Source organism: Heloderma suspectum, chromosome 5 (assembly GCF_057233095.1).
Source record: "Heloderma suspectum isolate Gila_16-S chromosome 5, 16-S_ref, whole genome shotgun sequence".
In the NCBI taxonomy this organism is placed as follows: domain Eukaryota; kingdom Metazoa; phylum Chordata; class Lepidosauria; order Squamata; family Helodermatidae; genus Heloderma; species Heloderma suspectum.
In genome coordinates this window covers 7,084,732-7,103,477 of record NC_139462.1, presented here as the reverse complement: position 1 = coordinate 7,103,477, position 18,746 = coordinate 7,084,732, and the positions used below count along the sequence as shown (strand labels likewise).

At 49.3% G+C, this 18,746-nt stretch overlaps 1 protein-coding gene across 1 annotated transcript in view; it reads left to right on the top strand.

Annotated features, from left to right (window-relative positions):
• The first annotated feature begins 425 nt into the window (after positions 1–425).
• The window catches only part of FBXO41 (F-box protein 41), a 39,961-nt gene continuing 21,640 nt past the window's right edge, over positions 426–18,746 (top strand). The window contains exons 1-6 of the mRNA XM_084860185.1: positions 426–1,162; positions 11,479–11,689; positions 14,177–14,256; positions 14,948–15,312; positions 16,810–17,045; positions 17,454–17,569. Of these exons, the coding sequence (XP_084716311.1) occupies positions 426–1,162; positions 11,479–11,689; positions 14,177–14,256; positions 14,948–15,312; positions 16,810–17,045; positions 17,454–17,569 (1,745 nt within the window). The remainder of the gene's footprint in view (positions 1,163–11,478; positions 11,690–14,176; positions 14,257–14,947; positions 15,313–16,809; positions 17,046–17,453; positions 17,570–18,746) is intronic.

The window sequence follows — 18,746 nt, the reverse complement described above, 5'->3', positions numbered from 1 at the left end:
GAAAGATTTAAAGGTTAAAAGTGAGTTAAAATCCACCACAGATGTGTCTTTAGCAAGGGAGCTAGAGGGGCTGAGGCTGGGGAAAGGGTCATCTCAGGAGACGTGGGAAGGGTGGAAAAGCGGGCACCAATGCCAAGGAAATTCTGACCCGCATCTCTCTTGCAGTGCCACCGACTGTGCCTGATGCTGACCAGGCCTCCTGCAGTCTCTCCAGGTCGGCAGCTGGGATTTGCTACCTCCACTCCTTTGCCGGCCAGCCCCTAACCAGCAATGAGCTTGCGGAACTGGTCTTCTGCCTTTCCCCCCTTCTCCTCCGCCGCTCCTGCTCTGTTAACCACCCACGTGCCTGCACCATGACAGGGGCCCGGAAGCCAGTTTCCTGCGGTGGAGGGCTGCACGGCAGGCGGTGTGGCTCCGGCTGAGGGATGGCCTCTCTGGACCTGCCTTACCGCTGTCCACGCTGTGGGGAACACAAGCGTTTCCGGAGCCTGTCTTCGCTACGGGCCCATCTGGAGTACAACCACACGTACGAGACTCTCTATGTCCTCTCCAAGACTAACAGCATCTGCGATGCCACCGTCTTCCCCCTGGCACCAGACGCCACCCTCCTGACGCCAGCCACCCGCCGGGACATCTTTGAGAGCACTTCCTTCCAGGGCAAGGAGCAGCGCTTCACCTGTGACTTCATCACCACGGACGAGCTAGAACCCTCTTCCTCCCCTGTCTCGTCCCGCTACGTCCACGAGATCGAGATCCCGCTGACCGAGATCTTCACTCGGAAGGCCATGACTTCGGCCACTACACCTCCCGCTGCGGCGGCTGCCGCGGTGGCTGCTGTAGATGCAGCTTACGAGGAAGGCCTCACCCGCCTCAAGATCCGGGCTTTTGAGAAGCTGGAAGTGGACAAGCGCCTGGAGAAACTGACCGAAGAAGTGGAGCAGAAGATCGCCTCTCAAGTTGGCCGGCTCCAGGTGGAGTTAGACAGGAAGAGCTCCGAACTAGAGAAGGCCAAGCAAGAGAGCCTCCGGCTCAGCCAGGAGAAGCAAGAGCTGGAGGACCGGGCGGTGGAACTCTCCCGCCAGGTGGATGTGAGCGTAGAGATGCTGGCTTCCCTCAAGCAAGATCTGGTGCAGAAGGAGCAGGAGCTGACACGGAAGCAACAGTGAGTCCCGATTTCCATGGTCTCAGGGTCCAGGGAAGGATGCTCTGGGTGGAGGGATTAGGGATAGCTGAGAATTTTCTCTCAGTTCGTTTTTGGTAAGAATTCACCAACACTTGCAAAGTTCTCCATATCCAGGACCAAAAGAACTTGGGATTTAAACATTTGAATATGAGAGAAATCTAAACGGAGCAATTCATCCAAGCAGGCCCAGGTTCAAATCCTTAAAAGTCTGGGTTTGAATCCCTGGGAATTCAGCCATATCTGTGGTACTGAATCAGGCTGCCACCTCATTTTTGTGACAGGATCCCCATCTTTAACAACTGTAGGGCGGACATCTGTGCACCTACTAAATTTGGCCACTGCAGATGGGTGAGAATTTCAGTTCGGTTCGGTTTTTACAAGAGTTCATGTATGTATTTCTTTTATCACATTTCTAGTCCACCCAATAATTAATGTTCTCTGAGTACATTACAAACAGCTAAAATAGTAAAATGCCATAGAACAGTTAAAAATATAAAATACAACACAAACATTTAAACGAAGAAAATACAATAGCATGCAAAACAATAAACAAAACAATTTTGTGAACCACCCAAAGAGCTTCAGCTATTGAGCAGGATAGAAATGAAATGAAATAAATAAATGAAATTTATTTATTTTATTTATTTATTAATCACCCACCTGGCTGGTCACCCAGCCACTCTGGGCGATGTACAACAAGAACAATTTAAAACAATAGAATACTACATTAAAAACACCACATTTCTAAAATTACCCTAACCCACCCCAAATGCCTGCCTGAACAACGATGTTTTCAGTGCATGGCGGAAGCTCATTAAAGAGGGAGCATAGCGGAGTTCCCTGGGAAGGGAGTTCCACAGAGAGGGGGCCACCACAGAGAAGGCCCTCTGCCTCGTCCTCACCAGCCTAGCTGTCCTTGCTGATGGGACAGAGAGAAGGCCATCTGAGGCTGATCTTGTTGAGTGGCCTGTCTGGTGTTGCTGGAGGTGCTCCTTGAGATAGGCTGGGCCGGAACTGTGTAGGGTTTTAAAGGTCAAAACCAACACCTTGAATTTGGCCCGGTAAACAACTGGTAACCAGTTCAGCTCCTTCAGCACTGGAGTGATGTGATCACGCCGGCGGCTGCCTTTAATCAGACGAGCCGCCACGTTCTGTACCAGCTGCAGCTTCCGAACTGTCATCAAGGGTAACCCCACGTAGAGCGCATTACAGTAGTCTAGACAAGAGGAGACCAGGGCGTGTACTACTGATGGGAGCAGATGGTCAGAAAGGTAGGGGCGCAGCTGCCGTATCAGATGGAGTTGGTACAGCGCTGTCCGGCTCACAGCTGACACCTGAGCCCCCATGGACAGCTGGGAGTCCAAAATGACCCCCAGGCTGCGGACCTTGTCTTTCAAGGGTAGCCGTACCCCATTCAGCACCAGGTCAACATCCCCAACCTCCTCTTGTCTCCCACCAAAAGTACCTCGGTCTTGTCAGGGTTCAGCTTCAGCTTATTCCTCCCCATCCAGCCACTCACCATCTCCAGACATTTGGACAGGGATTCTACGGCCAACCTTGGTGAAGATTTGAACGAGAGGTAGAGCTGCATGTCATCCGCATATTGATGACACTGCACCCCAAACCTCCTGATGATAGCCCCCAGCGGCTTCACATAGATGTTAAATAGCATTGGGGAAAGGATGAAACCCTGTGGCACCCCACAAGTAAGCGGCCACGGGTCCGAAACCTCCTCTCCCAGTGCTACCCTCTGGTACCTGCCAGAGAGGAAGGACCGGAACCATCGCAGTATGGTGTCTCCAATGCCCACCCCCTCCAGGCCATCCAGGAGGATACCGTGGTCAACGGTATCAAAAGCCGCTGAGAGGTCGAGGAGAACAAGGAAGGAGCATTCACCCCTATCCAGAGACCTCCTCATATCATCGACCAAGGCGACCAAGGCCGTTTCTGTCCCATGCCCAGACCTGAAGCCCGACTGAAATGGATTTAGATAATCGGCTTCTTCCAAGTGTGCCTTCAATTGCACCGCCACCACCCGCTCAATCACCTTGCCCCAAAATGGCAGATTTGAGACTGGGCGAAAGCTGTTCAGAACTTGGGGATCCAAGGAGGGCTTCTTTAAGAGTGGTCTTATCACTGCCTCCTTGAGGGCTGATGGCATCACTCCCTCCTCAAGGGAGGCGTTCACAACTGCCCTGATCCCCTCACCCAGTCTCTCTCTGCAGCCCATAATGAGCCAAGATGGGCAAGGATCAAGTAAGCAGGCGGTCGACCTTACAGATGAAAGCACCTTGTCCACTTCATCAGAAGGAGGAAGCTGGAACCGATCCCACAAAACCAGTTTGCCACAGGCCGCCTCTTGCTCACTAACTGTATCCACAGTACACGGAATAACACTCCTGATCCAATCAATTTTATCTGCAAAGTGCCTTGCCAAGGCCTCACAGGAGGCCTTAGAATGCTCCAGTGGTTCTGGAGCAACTGGATTGACCAGGCTCCGGACCACGTGGAACAGCCTCCTGGGACAGCACTCTGCAGACGCAATAGAGGCAACATAATATTCTTTTTTTGCTGCCTCCACTGCCACATGATACAGCTCTAGCCCATGTCTGATCGTCTTTGGAGCGAGACTTCCGCCACTGGCGCTCTAGTCGTCTCACCTCCTATTTCAGAGCTCGTAACCACGGATTGAACCATGGTGCAGTCCGAGCCCTGTTCAGGGGGAGAGGGCATTTCGGGGCCACGCAATCTAATGCCCCAGTGATTGCGGCATTCCACCCACCCACCCACCAACCAACCAACCAACCAGGTTCTCGACCAAGTGGCCGTTGGCGTGCCCCAGAGAATCCCCAAGCACATTCAGGAATCCATTCAGATCCATAAGATGCCTGGGGCGGACCATTTTAATGCGTCCTCCACCCCTGCAGAGGGTTGTGGAACCGAGAAGTCCAACGTCACCAGATAGTGATCTGACCATGACAAGGGGGTGGTGGATATACCCCCGACCTCCAGATCACTCCCCGCTTCTCCAGAAAGAAACACAAGGTCTAGTGCATGACCGGCTACATGGGTGGGCCCAGTTGGAATAGGGTGCAGCTCCCAGGAAGCCATGGTCTCCATGAAGTCCCAAGGTGCTCCTGTGAGGACAGCCTCTGAATGTACATTGAAGTCCCCCAACACCAATAAGTTAGGGGACTGCACACGCACATCAGAGACCACCTCAAGCACCTCAGCCAGGGAGTCAGTCATGCAGCGGGGTGGACAGTACACAAGCAGAATCCCCAGACTGCCCTTTGGACCCAACCTCCAGTACATGCACTCAGCAACCTTGGTCTCCCGGAGAGGGGGTCTGGTGAAGACCAAGGACTCTCTGTAGATAACAGCCACTCCCCCTCCCCAATCCCCAGCCCTCGGCTGCTGTGCATACGAAAATCCGGCTGGGCACATGGCCGCAAGAGTTGGAGCAGCGGCCTCAGCCAGCCAGGTCTCCATAATACATGCCAAGTCTGCACCCTCATCCAGGATCATGTCATGGATGAGGGAGGTTTTCTGGGTAACAGACCTGGTATTGCAGAGCAGCAAACGAAGGCTAGAAGATGGAGTCTTAATAAAATAAACAGCACAGGAATCGATCAAATCGATTCAGGACATCGACTGCCTCACCTGGGTTTGATGAGAGGGCGAGGTAGGGCTGGGTGTCACTGGCATATCGATGGCAACCTCAGTCCACATCTCCAGATAGCCTCCCCCAGATTACAAGAATTTGGAAATTTCTTCATATTCAGGATGGAAGATTTAAAAAACTGAAATACAGAAGAAAGCGAAAGTGACAGATTTGTCCATTCCTAGGAGGGATAACCTTAGATATTTTCAAAATTGTTTTACAAAACAGTTTACTGTATTAAAAAAACACAGTTATGCAACAATTATAACCAATAACACAAAATGGTGGAGCATGCAACTAAACTGGGGACCAGTCAAGCACAGGATATAAAAAAGCAGCCACAAAAGCTAGGTGAATCAGTTACATTTTGGTTTACTTTCAAAAAGCAGCCAATGATAGGGTGGGCAGCGCATTCCCCATTTTGGGGGCAACTGCTGAGAAGGCCCCACTCTCATAAGTTACCGATTTTGGGTCCCTAAAAGATGGGACTATGAGCAGCAGCCCCCTACAAGATCCCAAAGCATGGGGTAGGGACCCATACTGGAGGAGACATTCCATCAGATAGTGTATTCATTTTATAATATTTCCAGCAGCAGAGCTTTCTTAATACTCAAGATGATTTTTCACTGCAACGGCTGCCACATGACCACTCGGGAGCCTTTGCTGAGATGCTGTCCTAAAAAGTACCGAGAGCTGCCACATGACCACTCGGGAGACTTTGCCGAGATGCTGTCCTAAAAAGTACCGAGATGAGTAGCCTTTTGATGGCAAATATCTTGGTGTCACACAGCACGCACACACACGCTTCCCATTTGCCTCCGCAATGGCAGTCTATTATTATGCAAGAACACCTGCATTGGAGTGCAGAAGGAGCAACATTTTTTTTATTTGAAAGCCTTTCACGGGACATCTCACTTGGCTGCAATGTATGAAAATGTTCTGCAGGGGTCCTGAGCCTCTTTCAGCCTGAGAGCTGAATTCCATTTTAAAGAACCTCTCGGAGGCTGCATTCCAGGGGTGGGTGGGGCTAGAGGCGAAACAGGTGAAGCCAAAAATACCAGCATATTGTAGTTGAAAGCCCTTAGTGCCAGGAACTCAGCATTCCAGCCTTTTAGAAAGGGGAAAACTGCACAAAAGCCAGGGGACCGCCAGGTGATCCGTGGTCAGGGAAAAGGGTGAGGCCAGGCAAGGGGTGTGTGGACTTCTGGGGAACCTCAGAGGGCTAGATTGGGACCCCAGGTTGGCCAAATCCTGCACCCCTGATGCAGTGGTTCACAGAGAGCAAGTCCTTAAGGATTTCTGCCGTGCAGTCATTCTCATACACACCACGCGGGCACAAGCCATCCCTTAGCCACTCAAGTCCTGCCACGTACTTCTTTTGTCTCAACAATGCCTCTCAGTTTGGTATCGGTATTGTTCGTGGAGTTAAGCAATCTGACATCTGCACCCTCTTCCGCATTGCTTGAAAAACAGATATTAAATAAGACTAGACATAACATTCCTGTTCTACCCCTCTGTAATTTTATCATCCCACCACCATCCCCCACTTAATGCATCCCAGCCTCTTTTGTTTATGGTCTGTCAGCAGATTTCTTGCCCAGACAACAGCATGTGCATTCCCAGAGGCTTAAATTATTTTTTCAAGTTAGATATCATGTCCCATTTTCCTGAAAATCAGAAGAGATTACATTGACTGCCCACCTCCATCGCCTGGATGCCAATTTCCTTCTCTTTGGAGCCCTGTTCTCCTAAATGGCACATCATTTTCAGAGCCAACCACCACTTAAGTAATTAAATAATTCGATTTAGCCATAAGCAATGGCAAAATCCATTGTGCCATATGCAGACAAAACATGAAGGAAAATATAAAGTTATCCCATGCGTAGTGAGTAGGAAATAGTTAGCTGTAGCCATCCGGGGGGGGGGGATGTAAGAATTATAACGAGTGAAAGAACTTATTAAAAGTATTATAATAATGTTCTGGGTCAAAAGGTGGGGCCTGGAAATCCAGAGAAAACAAAAAATGGAGCTGTGTGGGAAAAACATGGCATTCTTTGTTCCCAGTGCATTTTAAGACATCCTCTTTTTCTAGGGATGTGGACTTTACAGTTGAAATTAAAACCCTACAGTCAAAGACCTGGGTTGTTAGTCCAGCCCCACATCCTCCCCACTCTCTGGTTAGCCATCTCTTGTCTCAGCTCCCTGTCTTGGTTACTGTTTTCCTCAAGCCTCTTTCTCCATCACTAACCCTTCCCTGTTTTCATTCCATTGCCTGCTCGGCATCCTTCTTTCAGCCACCCTCCCTGTGGGCTCCCTGCCTGCTTGGAGATCACCTGCTAAGGTTTGCTTTCCAGTGCTCAGCGAGGCCCTCAATGCTACTGCCCCCAAGTTCCTTGTGAGCTTTCAGTCTCAGCCAAAGTGACCATTTCCTCTTCCTTCACTGAAACTGGGCTACAAACATTCTAGTTTCATTGTTCACTGAGCACTTGGAACGTTCATAAACATTCTGTGTGCCGTCACAACAGCTCAGCCAGTCAACGTCAGACGTTTCACTGCCGCAAGCACAGTATAATATATAGATAAAGCTGTTTGATCAGATTACCCACTCAGTAAATTATGAACAGGAGATTTCTCTGATAAGGACTCCTAGCTCAGCTATGCCATTTATGTCCTGGTGATCCAATGACATGCATCTCCAGACATCTTTTGATTTATCCCCCCTCCTTCCCTCCCTACACACCCACACACAGAGAGAGATAGAGAGACAGACAGACAGAAACACAGAGAGAGACACAGGCATGGAGACACAGAGACAAACATACATCCGAGTGAATTCTGTATTGGAGGGATTGCTGAACAAGCACAGGATCTAGAGTCATCTGCAGCATTTGTCATCCAGAGATGGTTGGGGCCACTGCAGCGGATGCCCTTCCTGTGCCACTCCCCAGGTGGCCTGCTCAGGATGTGCTCCTTCCCACACCAGCAGTGCTCACGCCGCCCCAGCTCCCTCCCTCCAGCTTAGCTGGTTTTTCTTAAAAGATTAGACAACTTCATAGAACCAGAGTTACTGACCCACCATCCTCGATTTGGCAAGTTAAAGAGGTGATAATGAGGCTTTCAAGTTCGACTATTGTTTGTGACAGACTGGCATGGAGGGAGTCAGAGAGTGAGGGAAATAATCACTGCAGGGGCTGGATACTTCTTTCCTTTCCTTTGATGGAGTTCCTCCTTCACCCTAGCAATTTAAACAACAACACTTCTTTGCAAGATGGTTTCCATTTCTAATTAAAAGTTAATGGCTCCCCTTCAGCTGGCCAAAGGTCTTTTCTAAAAGTTCAGTGTGTTCTGCAAGTTGAGCCTGTGCAATGAGAAATAAGCACCACTGAGTTCAACAGAGCTGATTCCCAGATAATTATGCAAAGGATTGCAGCCATGCCCCATAAACTTAATTGTGAGATTTCATTAGTGATTTGTTCATTAGTTTGTTTGGGGTGTCTGCATTTTATGATGGTGTTTTTAATCAGGGTGTTAACTCTTCTGAGTATAAATAATAGAAAAACAGTATGTGCTATGGGGGCAGGACTATAGATTCTCCTTGGGGACATGGCATCTGAGGTTATCATGCTGAACTCCAGTCCTGTCAGACTTCACCACTACCCCACCGAGGATGGGCCTTCATGCCTTCTTTGTGTGCTTCCCAGAAGCATCCAGCTGGCCTTGATGGAAAAAGAATGTTGGGCTGGATGGATCTTTGCTCTGATCCCACAGGGCACTTCTTATGTTCTTCTCCCTTTCAGTCCTACAATTTTTTAATGAATTTTGGGAATGCCAAAGCTCAGGGTATACTAGCATATGTACTAGCACCAAAGCAAGAAAGCTGACACTCCACAGCAGAGGATGGTGGCTCCGATGTCAGTAGGGTGGTAAATCCACTCCAGGTTTCAGTGAGGACTCCAAGGTGCACTTTAGATAGCTCCTTTAGAGTTCTGACTCAAACCTGGAGTGGATTCACCACCCCACTGACATTGGAGCCGCCAGCCTCCGATGCATTCTACCCTCTAAAACATCAGAGGGGAATCTTCAGCCTGTAGGCCTAATCTGGCCCAAGCAGGTTCCCCATCCAGCCTGTGGAGGCTTGGGCTTCCTCCGTGGGTCCCCTCCCAATCCCCTCCCCTAGAGGCCACCCAGAGCTTTGGAGGAGGCGGGGCGAGGAATTCCCTTGTTATCTCCAATCACAGATTGGAGAGGATTCCCATTAGCTGGGGAATGCTGTGAGTGGACTTCTTTCTGCCTGAACACGCATAGGATTGTGCCCTGAATCAGCAGAGTGGGGGGGGTGGGTTCCCTAACCAGAAAACTGTGGGCTCTGTGTTATTGCTCAGTGTGAGACTTACCTCAAGCTTGACTTGGTTCCATTGCATGTATCTGACTCCCTAGTTTCCTCCTTTCCTCAAGTAGGATTGAGTGAAACTTCCTATGGATATATCTTCTTGGACATACCTTGCCAAACAACACTGTAGCAGGCTAGGAACACTTGTTGTCGTCATTTCCCAAAAGCATATATGCACATTTCCCCAAGGGAATTTTTGCCATTTCCAAAATGTGGTTGTGCGTTGCGTGTGCAGTCGGCTTTGACTATGGGCAGTGGAGAAGTGTAATAAATAAATAAACTGTGCATTGTGCTCCCCCTGAAAATGACACTATTCCAACTGGTATGATGAAGATCTGGGTCGTTGCTCTGCAAGTGACTTAATTGTGCAGCATGTTTCCCATTGAGAAGCACAGATTTCTGAGCAGTAGAATGAAAATCTAAGGCTGCAATCCGATATACAGTTACCTGGGAGCAAGTGCCATTGAGCTCAGTGGGATTTCATAGAATCATAGAATAGTGGTATTTACTTCTGAGTAGGCATGAAGAAGGCATACACTGGGAATCGTCAATCTGCACTTGCCATGCAATTGGTGGGACTGTGTAACAGCTTTGGCAGTTAAGCCCCTGGCAACGAAAACATTCACAGCTCTGCTGCCTGAATCCTGCAACTGCAAATATGTGGTTTTCACACAAAGAACAATCCTAGATGTTCATGGCATCTTCATCCACAAGAGATGAAGGAAAACCACATATTTTCCTCTCCCTCTCTCGCTGGCAGGCTGCAAAGAAACCTGAGCATGTACTGTAGTTGCAGCAGATCAGGAAGGAGCGAGCCTCAAGGGAAAGCAAGTGGAATAGTAAAGAGCACAGCGGCTGGCTGCTTGAGAGTGCATTCCTTTTTAGAAATAGCTCCCTCTGGTAGCTCCCACCTCCCTGATCTTTATTTAAAATGGGCATTTGCATGGAGATGGACCTCGTTTTCAATTACATTCATGCTGCAGGCAGCTTTCCACTTAGATATCACAGGGATGTTGTGGCTAGGACTGCAGCAGATATTGACCTATGAAACTGTCCAGGGTGGAAAGGGTGGTTAGTGGACACCCTTTCTGGTGGCCTTTTCATTTTCTTTCACTCCCTCCACAGCGAAAAACAACAAAGTGTCTGTGACAGCCAAAAGAGATGCATCATGGCATAGGCCAGCTTGCCCCACTGCAATGCCCTCTATGTGGTTTCAACTACAACTCCCATCATCGCCAGCCAGCAGGGCCGATGGCCAGCAGCGATGGGGGTTGTAGTCCAAAGCACCCAGTTGGGGAAGGCTAGTTTAAGCTGTCCTGGGCTGGAGTTCACTTCACTGCTTGCATGACCCATCATCCTCACTTGTCAGGTACCAGTGCACATGGGTGCAGAGAGAAAAAACCTAAGCAGTGAGATTAGAGGGAAATAAAATGCAAAACAATACAGACTGTGACAATTACATAAATGTTTAAATAATGTCAGCTAAGCACAGTGAACCCTAGGGAGGCGTACTTGTCGCTTTTACTGTTATTATTTAAGCATCAGGCTTCATCCATTATTTTCACCTGGGCTTTTAATTAACATCAGTGGTTCTATCCTGCTGTTGGCTGTTTCCCCCCCTGCATCACTAATTTTATAACATTGCAGCAACACTTTATTTTAGTTTGGTTGTTCGTATGTTTTTATTCTTGCGATTTTTCACTTGCATTGCATAGCACCTTGGGGGGGGGGGGTTATCGTCACTCGTTTACAGTGCAATCCTATGCATGTCTGCTCAGAAGTAAGTGCCATTGTGTTCAAAGAGGTTTACTCATAGGTAAGTGTGCAATAGATTGTAGCCTCAGTCAGTTTTGATTGTTTCAGCTATAAGTCACAGCATAATTTTTAAAATTATCATTGCAACAAAACAAACTATCCACAATAATAATAAGAAAGCTAACTTCTTTGTTATACTGCTGAGAAAATAGAAAATTGCTGTAAATTTTGGAGGCTGACAAGATGAGTGCTACCACTGCCAATAGCCCAAAATGTCAGCAGAAACCTTTTCTAGGAGAATGAGATTGGGGGGGGGGGAGAGCATTTTAAAAAAATCATTAATAGAAAACTCAGGCCTGACTGTTGAAAGCCAACCTTTGTAAGAAATGGCCTTGCCATGCTTTTGAAAAATTCGCCATTATTTTTTTCCATTTGTAATGTTGCCGCATGATGGGCTGTTTGTCCAATTCTCGTCTGCTCCTGCAGGGAGGTGATCCAGATCGATCAGTTCCTGAAGGAGACAGCCACTCGTGAAGCCAACGCCAAGATGCGCCTCCAGCAGTTCATTGAGGAGCTTCTGGATCGGGCCGACCGAGCGGAGAAGCAGCTGCAGATCATCAGCAGCAGTTGTGGGACGACACCCAACTGCAGTCTGGGGAGATGCAGCGTGCCTGGATCCAAGAGCACCGGCAGACCGGTACCTAGTGATGCCATTCTCCTAAGCCAGGGGTGTGGAAACCCATGCCTGCTGGCCATATCTGGCTTGCCTGAGGTTCCAGTCCCGCCTGCCAGGGTGGTCCAGACAGGCCGGCCCCTGTTCCCCCAGCCATTGAACATTTGCTAGTTTCCCAGTTTCTGTGGAGTTTCTCTAAAAGGTCAAAAGCTCTCCTAAGGCTTAGTTATTTGCAGAAATATCTTTAAGCTTAAAGATGCTGGTGGTTTTGGAACCTGGGCCCCACCCCTTTTTGCTTTGGTCCCACCTACCCCAAACCTTCTCCAAAATGGAATTTGGCCTTTTGGCTGAAAGGGGCCCTGTGTTGTGATCCTGATCCTTCAAGCACACACATTCTGGCAATCTGACACAAGACAGCCAAATCAGCAAGACTTCTTTATTGTAGGAAATCCCACAGCAAAAGCGTAATGGTTACACTCTTCAGAAATCATATAGCTGATGGTTTTTAGCTAGAGGCCCTATGCAATTCCGGAACAGTCAAAACCTAGTAACTGCAACCGTAACTGAGATCTTCACATCCTGCACCCCTGTCCTAATGACGTGGTTCCCCGAGGGTGAGGCGGGTCTTCCTGGGGAGGTGGGGGCAGTGATCAAGGTGAGGTTCAAGCTCCTCCTGGCCCCTCTTCCCAACATGTGTTTTGGGTGGATAATGAATCCCAAGAAGAGCTCTGAGGGATCAGAGCAAGCCCCATCCAATCCCACATTCCCCACCACCCACCTCCTATCCAGTGGCCAGCTTATAAGCAAGGCAAGAAAGCAACAGCCCTGTGCTGTTGCATGTCCACAGCATCTAGTATTCAATGGCATCTTGCCTCTGAACATGGGGGGTCCTTCACCTGTCATGGCTAAATGGAGCATCCATGTTCAGGAGCAGTAGACCACTGAACATTCCAGCCAAGAGCACCGTTTCCGTGCTGATGGCATCAATACAATCATTTTCCATGCTGCCCCCATAAAGGACCTCTGCTTCTTACTTTTTCTTTCCATCCATGAACTGGAGCCAGTGCTGAGACCCAAGCCTGCTGTCTGGCCAAACGCCTTACAATGGGGGGAGGGGGGACTTAGGCATCATCCCACATGCTCCAAAGGGTGGCTGGCATGGATTCTGTTTCTGGATTGGACTCCTGCACGCACTGTTAAACAGACGGGTGGTGCTGACAGTGCGGAGGGTCCTTCCCTGCCTCTCCCCTCCAACCCATGATCAGTGCTGTACAAATCTCAGGGCAATAGCCTGTCTTGAAACAGAATGCCCATAGTTCACTGGAGGTGTACAAGGGGCTCTGGATCAGGGTCTCCATCTTAAACTAAGACTAAAACTGAGGCTGAAACTAGACTTTGGGTGCCAACACCAGCCTGGAAATACAGGCTGCCACTTCTTTGCTGCAAACCAGTGGTCAGGCAGGGGTGAATTGCAGGGGAGTGGCAGTGTGATTTGCAAGGATGGTTTGCAGGGGAGTGGCAGTGTGATTTGCAGGGGCCTGTTCAACTATTTCCCTTGCCTGCTGGTTTTCCCCTGCAACGTCTCCCCTCCCACAGTAGCTTTTCTGGGGACTCCTGTCTAGGAGGAAAACAAGCGATTGGGAGGGGGCTGCAAGGGAAAGTGGTGGATGGGAGAAGGGTTAAGTGACTTCTCCACAGCAAGGTAATGGCAAAGCAGGTCTATACTTCATTCTGAGTCCAGAGAAGCCTGGTATTTTGCAGACATTTCAAATTTTCACATAATTTCTCATTTCTCTCCCCCAAATATAAAACTGAAAGAAAGAAAAATCCACGTTTCTACATTTCTTCAGAACGTCGACCTTACTATCGCAGGGCCTAACTAGATGAGACGACAGAGATCTGTAACTGGATCTTCTGTCTTTTGACATTTTAGCAAACAGGTTGGAATTTGGATCAGGACCACAGCGATGTGGGAGGGTGGTTCACGCTTTTGCCCAGTACTGTTTTGCGAATGAAAACCATTCGCCTGAGGCTATCTGCCCCATTGGGGGAAGATTACTGATACAGAGGCTGTACACAGAAGCTCTTCCTAACAGGGCAATTAGCAGCTGGGGTGGGATGGGGAATGTTCATCGGGAAAATATCACGGGGGGGGGGGGAGAAATAATGCCCCCCTTCTCATTGTTAATAATCCTAACCCTGAATGGAGGAATTCTATGTTTGTTATAGATCCAATGTAAAATTGAAGTCTGCATCATACTGGATATATTGTTTTAATTTACAATAAGATGCAACAAAATAGTAATTTAAAAACTCTCCTATAGTGCCGCTGCTGCTGTTTGCTAACATTTCAGGAGACAGGCGATTGAATCATGGATCTCCATTGTCTCATCTATTTAGGTCCATAGTCATGTGGATTTCTAAGAGGGAGGAAATTGTTTAGCTCAAATGTTATGGCTTATCAAATGGGTGTGAAGGAGTCTTTTGATCCCCAGTTCTTTGTCTCTACAGAGAGACAGGCACTCAGTCCCTGGAGCAACACCACACAATTCCTATGCTGTTTCCAACCAAAGGTCATCTTCCAGCACTGGGTAAGAAATCACCTTACATTTCTATCTGCTTCCTTAGTAATTTTCAGGAGAAACGTCAACGATATGGGATATATCCATATATATCCATGTATATCAAGGAAAAGAAAAATAGAGGTGGCTCATTTAAATACATTGTTTTATTAAAATGTGTGCAAATTTAGGCTTGTTCATTCTCCACTTTGGGGTCTTGGCTAACAAAGTATCCCCCAAATGGGCTTTTTTGCAACCCCTACCTCAGAAAATTGGTTCTTAAGCAAAGGGATCAGAGAGCCCAAGCAGCACATATTCTTCACAAGTGTAGAAAGTGATGCTATGTGCTGGATTCGGCATTCCAGAAATCTCTGCTTTCATTTAAAAGTAAGCATGTTGCTAGTCCTTAAGGCTGCACAAATACAAACAAACCTGATGAGCTCTCAGAAGGTATGGTGTGTGTGTATTCAGGATTTCTAGCAGCCAGGGAATGTGATTTGATGTCTTGAATATCTTTTTGCCATACCCAGTTACTCGCAAAATAAATCATGGAAAATTAACAAATGTGTTTAATGTGTGTAACACAGAATGCTGCCTTGCACTTTAGTGCAAAATTGGAGGTGGGGCATGGCATGCAGCTTCTCCTGCCTTGTGGCAAGCGGTTGGTCTAGATAGCCTTTGGATGCATGCCTCTTGCAGCATTTTGCTTCTGTGATTCCAGGGCCTCTAGCCGTGCCAAAGCAGTCTCCCAGAGCTCAGGCTGCTATGACAGTGACAGCCCTGAGCTATACCACGGGGACGAGAATGCAGATGGACACCCCTACCAGGGCGGGCAGAACCGAGGCTCAGATGGTGGCGTGGAGAGGCCCGGGGCAGTGCGCAGTGCAGGCTTGCGCCGGCAGGCAATCCAAAACTGGCACCGCAGGCCGTATCGCAACAGCACAGAGGGAGAGGAGGGAGACATCTCCGACGTCGGCTCCAGGACCACCGAATCAGAGGCCGAAATGTGGGAGACAGAGCCCAGGGTCTCTTCCGAGGTCCAGCAGGCAAACTTCTCCAGGCCTGGGAACAGTTCCCGGCTGCCAGGTGAGTCTTCTCCCTGAGAAGAGTGGGGAGAGGGAATTCTGGGAAAGAGGAATGGATTTTGAGAGAGAGGCTCTCTCTAGTAATGCCTGGCCAGGGTGTATCATGGCCTCGCCTCCCTGCTAAGGTCCTCCTCTTGTCAGAAGGAAGTCGACCAGGGCTGGTATCAAGGGTAGACCTAGTTGAGCACTTGCTGAGGGCCCACACCCCAGCAGGGGCCCACTGACAAGAGCCCCCTGGACTTGCTCCTCCTCTTCATCATGGCAACCTGCCTGCGGGTTTCCCATGGGCAGCTGGTTGGCCACTGTGTGAGCGAATGCTGGACTAGATGGAGGCCTCTCGCTCCGGCCCAGACAAAATGTTGGTGAGAAGGTGCCCCTGCCTGCTCGCTCCCAGGCTCTCTGCCTGCCAAGCAAGCAAGTGGCAGCAGTGATGAGGAAGAGCAGCTGGTGACCATGGCGGTGAGAAGGGAGATGCACACAGAGGGAGGAGGCCCATGGAGCGTCTCTTGCAGGCACTGGAGTTGACATCTCCTGCCTGGTGGTGCATAGCCCCGTCATGTTTACAAAAGGGAAAAGAGAGGGATTATGGGGACCTCCTGCCTGGGCAAGTCAGCCTAGGAGCAGTCTTTTGCGGGCAGGGAGAACTGTCAAATTGGGGTCACTGGCTTTAAGCTCCATCAAGACTCTGGGGCTTGAACCCAAAGCTTCCTAGCCTGTGTCTTGGCCATTTCAACCCGGGCCGGCCTAGGGCCTGAGCCACCTAACGTTTCGTACACTCGGGCCTCAGAGATTTGTCCACAGGTTGCCGACATCTTCCCTAGTGCGGCGCTGAGGCCTGGCTGAGGGAAGTGGGAGCTCACTGAGCCATGAGTGCTTGGTACAACCACGTCCCCTGGCAGAGACGCTGAAGGACAGCAGACTGGATTTGGGGCAGGGGAGGCATTGCTAGAGCCGCACCTTCCAGTCATATTTCCGCAAAAGTGATTTGTGGTTTTTATTTTATTTTAATTGTTTACATTTAACTCTCTTTTAAAAAAGCAAAAAGCACAGAACTTGCCTTGTTCATAACAAGCCTCTTGGCCATCAAGCAATGGATTCTTGCAGGCCCGTCATATGCCCATTTATTTATTTATTTATTTAATTTCTATACCGCCCAATAGCCGAAGCTCTCTGGGCGGTTCACAAAAATTAAAACCAAACAACACACAATAAAACAATTTAAAATATATAGAACATTAAAACCATTTATGCAGAAGCAAACCCCATTGCGCTTCTTGGGGTTTACTGCCAGGCAAGTATGTCTATGCTTGTGGCCTGAGGCTGCAGTCCTGTCCCCTCTTACGTGGGAGTAAGCCCTGGGGAACTCAGTGAGGCTTCCTTCTGAGTCCGTGCGTCTGCAGGATTGCACTGCTAAGTCTCCCAAAGGTGCCTGTTTCTAATTTGTTCTGTGCTGAGAGGCCATAGGTGGAAAAGCCCCCGTTGCTTGTTCATGTCACAGCCAGGTCCGATGGAGGGAAGGGCATCAGGCCAGAGAGAGGCAGCCCATCACGTTCGAACGAGGTCATCAGCCCCGAGATCCTCAAGATGCGCGCTGCCCTCTTCTGCATCTTCACATACCTCGACACCAAGACCTTGCTTAGGGCAGCCGAGGTTTGCAAGGACTGGAAATTTGTGGCCCGGCACCCTGCCGTCTGGACCCGGGTGCTGCTGGAAAATGCCAGGGTGTCCTCAAAGGTAACGACGACCCTCAAGCGTGCACGGCTCTGTGTGTGTGTGCATGCGCAAGATGAATTTTAATAAATGGATCTCTGGAACAGCCACTAAGTGTGCAATCCTATGCATGTTTAGACAGGAAAAAGTCCTACACCTCCCAGCATGCATAGAGTTGCACCTTTAAGCTAGGATTTGCTGGTATTTGGGGTTTGGGTTTTTTTGTCCCTTTTACTTTTGGCCCTACCCACAAACAGAATGTGGCCCCAAGAGCTTTCCCCAAACTGAATTTGGCCTTTGGAAGTGGTTCAGCACCCCCTGTGCAGGCAGAGAGCAAGAGAATAATGTCTCTCTGTTCACTCACAAGCGGAAGGCAGCCTTTTTCCTAAAGGTTTTCCTCAGCGCAGGCTGATCTCCCATTTCCTTCCACAGTTCCTGGTCATGCTGTCGCAGTGGTGCACCCAAACGCACTCCCTCACCCTCCAGAATCTCAAGCCCCGGCAACGGGGGAAGAAAGAGACCAAGGAGGATTATATGAAAAGCACACGGTGAGTAAGAGCGACCTCCTGCACCAACAGCCCCAATCCAACAGTCCTTTCCTCGCTCTGGAGAGAAGCTGACTAGGGGAATGTCTAGTTCAGCCTCCCCCAACCTGGTCCCCTTCAGATGTGTTTTTTAATACAACTCCCATCATGCCCAACCAGCACTGGGGAAGGCTGCACTCAAACTGTAGTTTAGTGCTATGTGACTGAGCTTTGGTTCAGTGTGCTTCCCCCCTCCTTCCTCTGGTGCAGCCACAAGGGGGAGGCTACAAGCAACCACTTCTATTTTTGACTAACCACGGTTTGTCATTTTGTCTGAGCTGGGAGAAACTGTGGTTAGTTTTAACCATGGTTTAGTCGAACAAGCCAGGATCGTCAGCTGCAGTTTCAGAGTTGGATGTGTTGGACTACAAATCCCATCATCCCAGTCAGCCTGGTGGCAGCTGGCCGATATTGATAGGAGTTGTAGTCCAACACATTTGGAAGGCGTTGGTTGGGAAGTCTGATCTAGACCATGAATTTAGTTTCAGGTCTGTTTTAACTGTCATGGCCTCTTCTCAACCAAGGAATCCTGGGAAACAGTTATTCCACGATGGGAATGACAAAAGAATTATCCAGGCTCACCCACACACACAAAAATGTTCTCTGGGGGAAGCCATGACAGTAAACTGTTTTCAAACTGGATGAAACACATAACCTAAAAGAGCCACCAAATTTCAGAACATCGTTATCTGTTTGAACGGAAATCCTCAGTTCGACTTTCGCAGGGTCACCGAGCGGGCCTTAGGCAAGGTGCAGCTGCCTCCGCCTCCACAGTAGTAATACTGTTCCACCTTGCAGGGCTGTTAGTGAGATCATATGCGTGAAGCACAGCCCAAGGAACAGGGACAACCGAAGCTGTGACGTGGCTCTTTCCCATCACCTCCTACTTCACCTTTTTAATGGAAGATGCTGCAGGTCAAATCCTGGTCCTTCTACATGCAAAGCCTGGGCTCTGCCAGGGACTGGGATGATGTGGGGAGAAGGCCCCTTGCTGCCTGTTGTCCCAGCAAGGCTGGGGAGCTGTCCAGAAAGGCAAAGGGCAGGTGTCCCAGGCATGTCACTGAGACAGCAGTGGAGCTGTCCAGCCTAGGAGTCAGGGTAGAGCCCAAGGAGCTGGGTACAAGAGGACGTTGCACCAGCA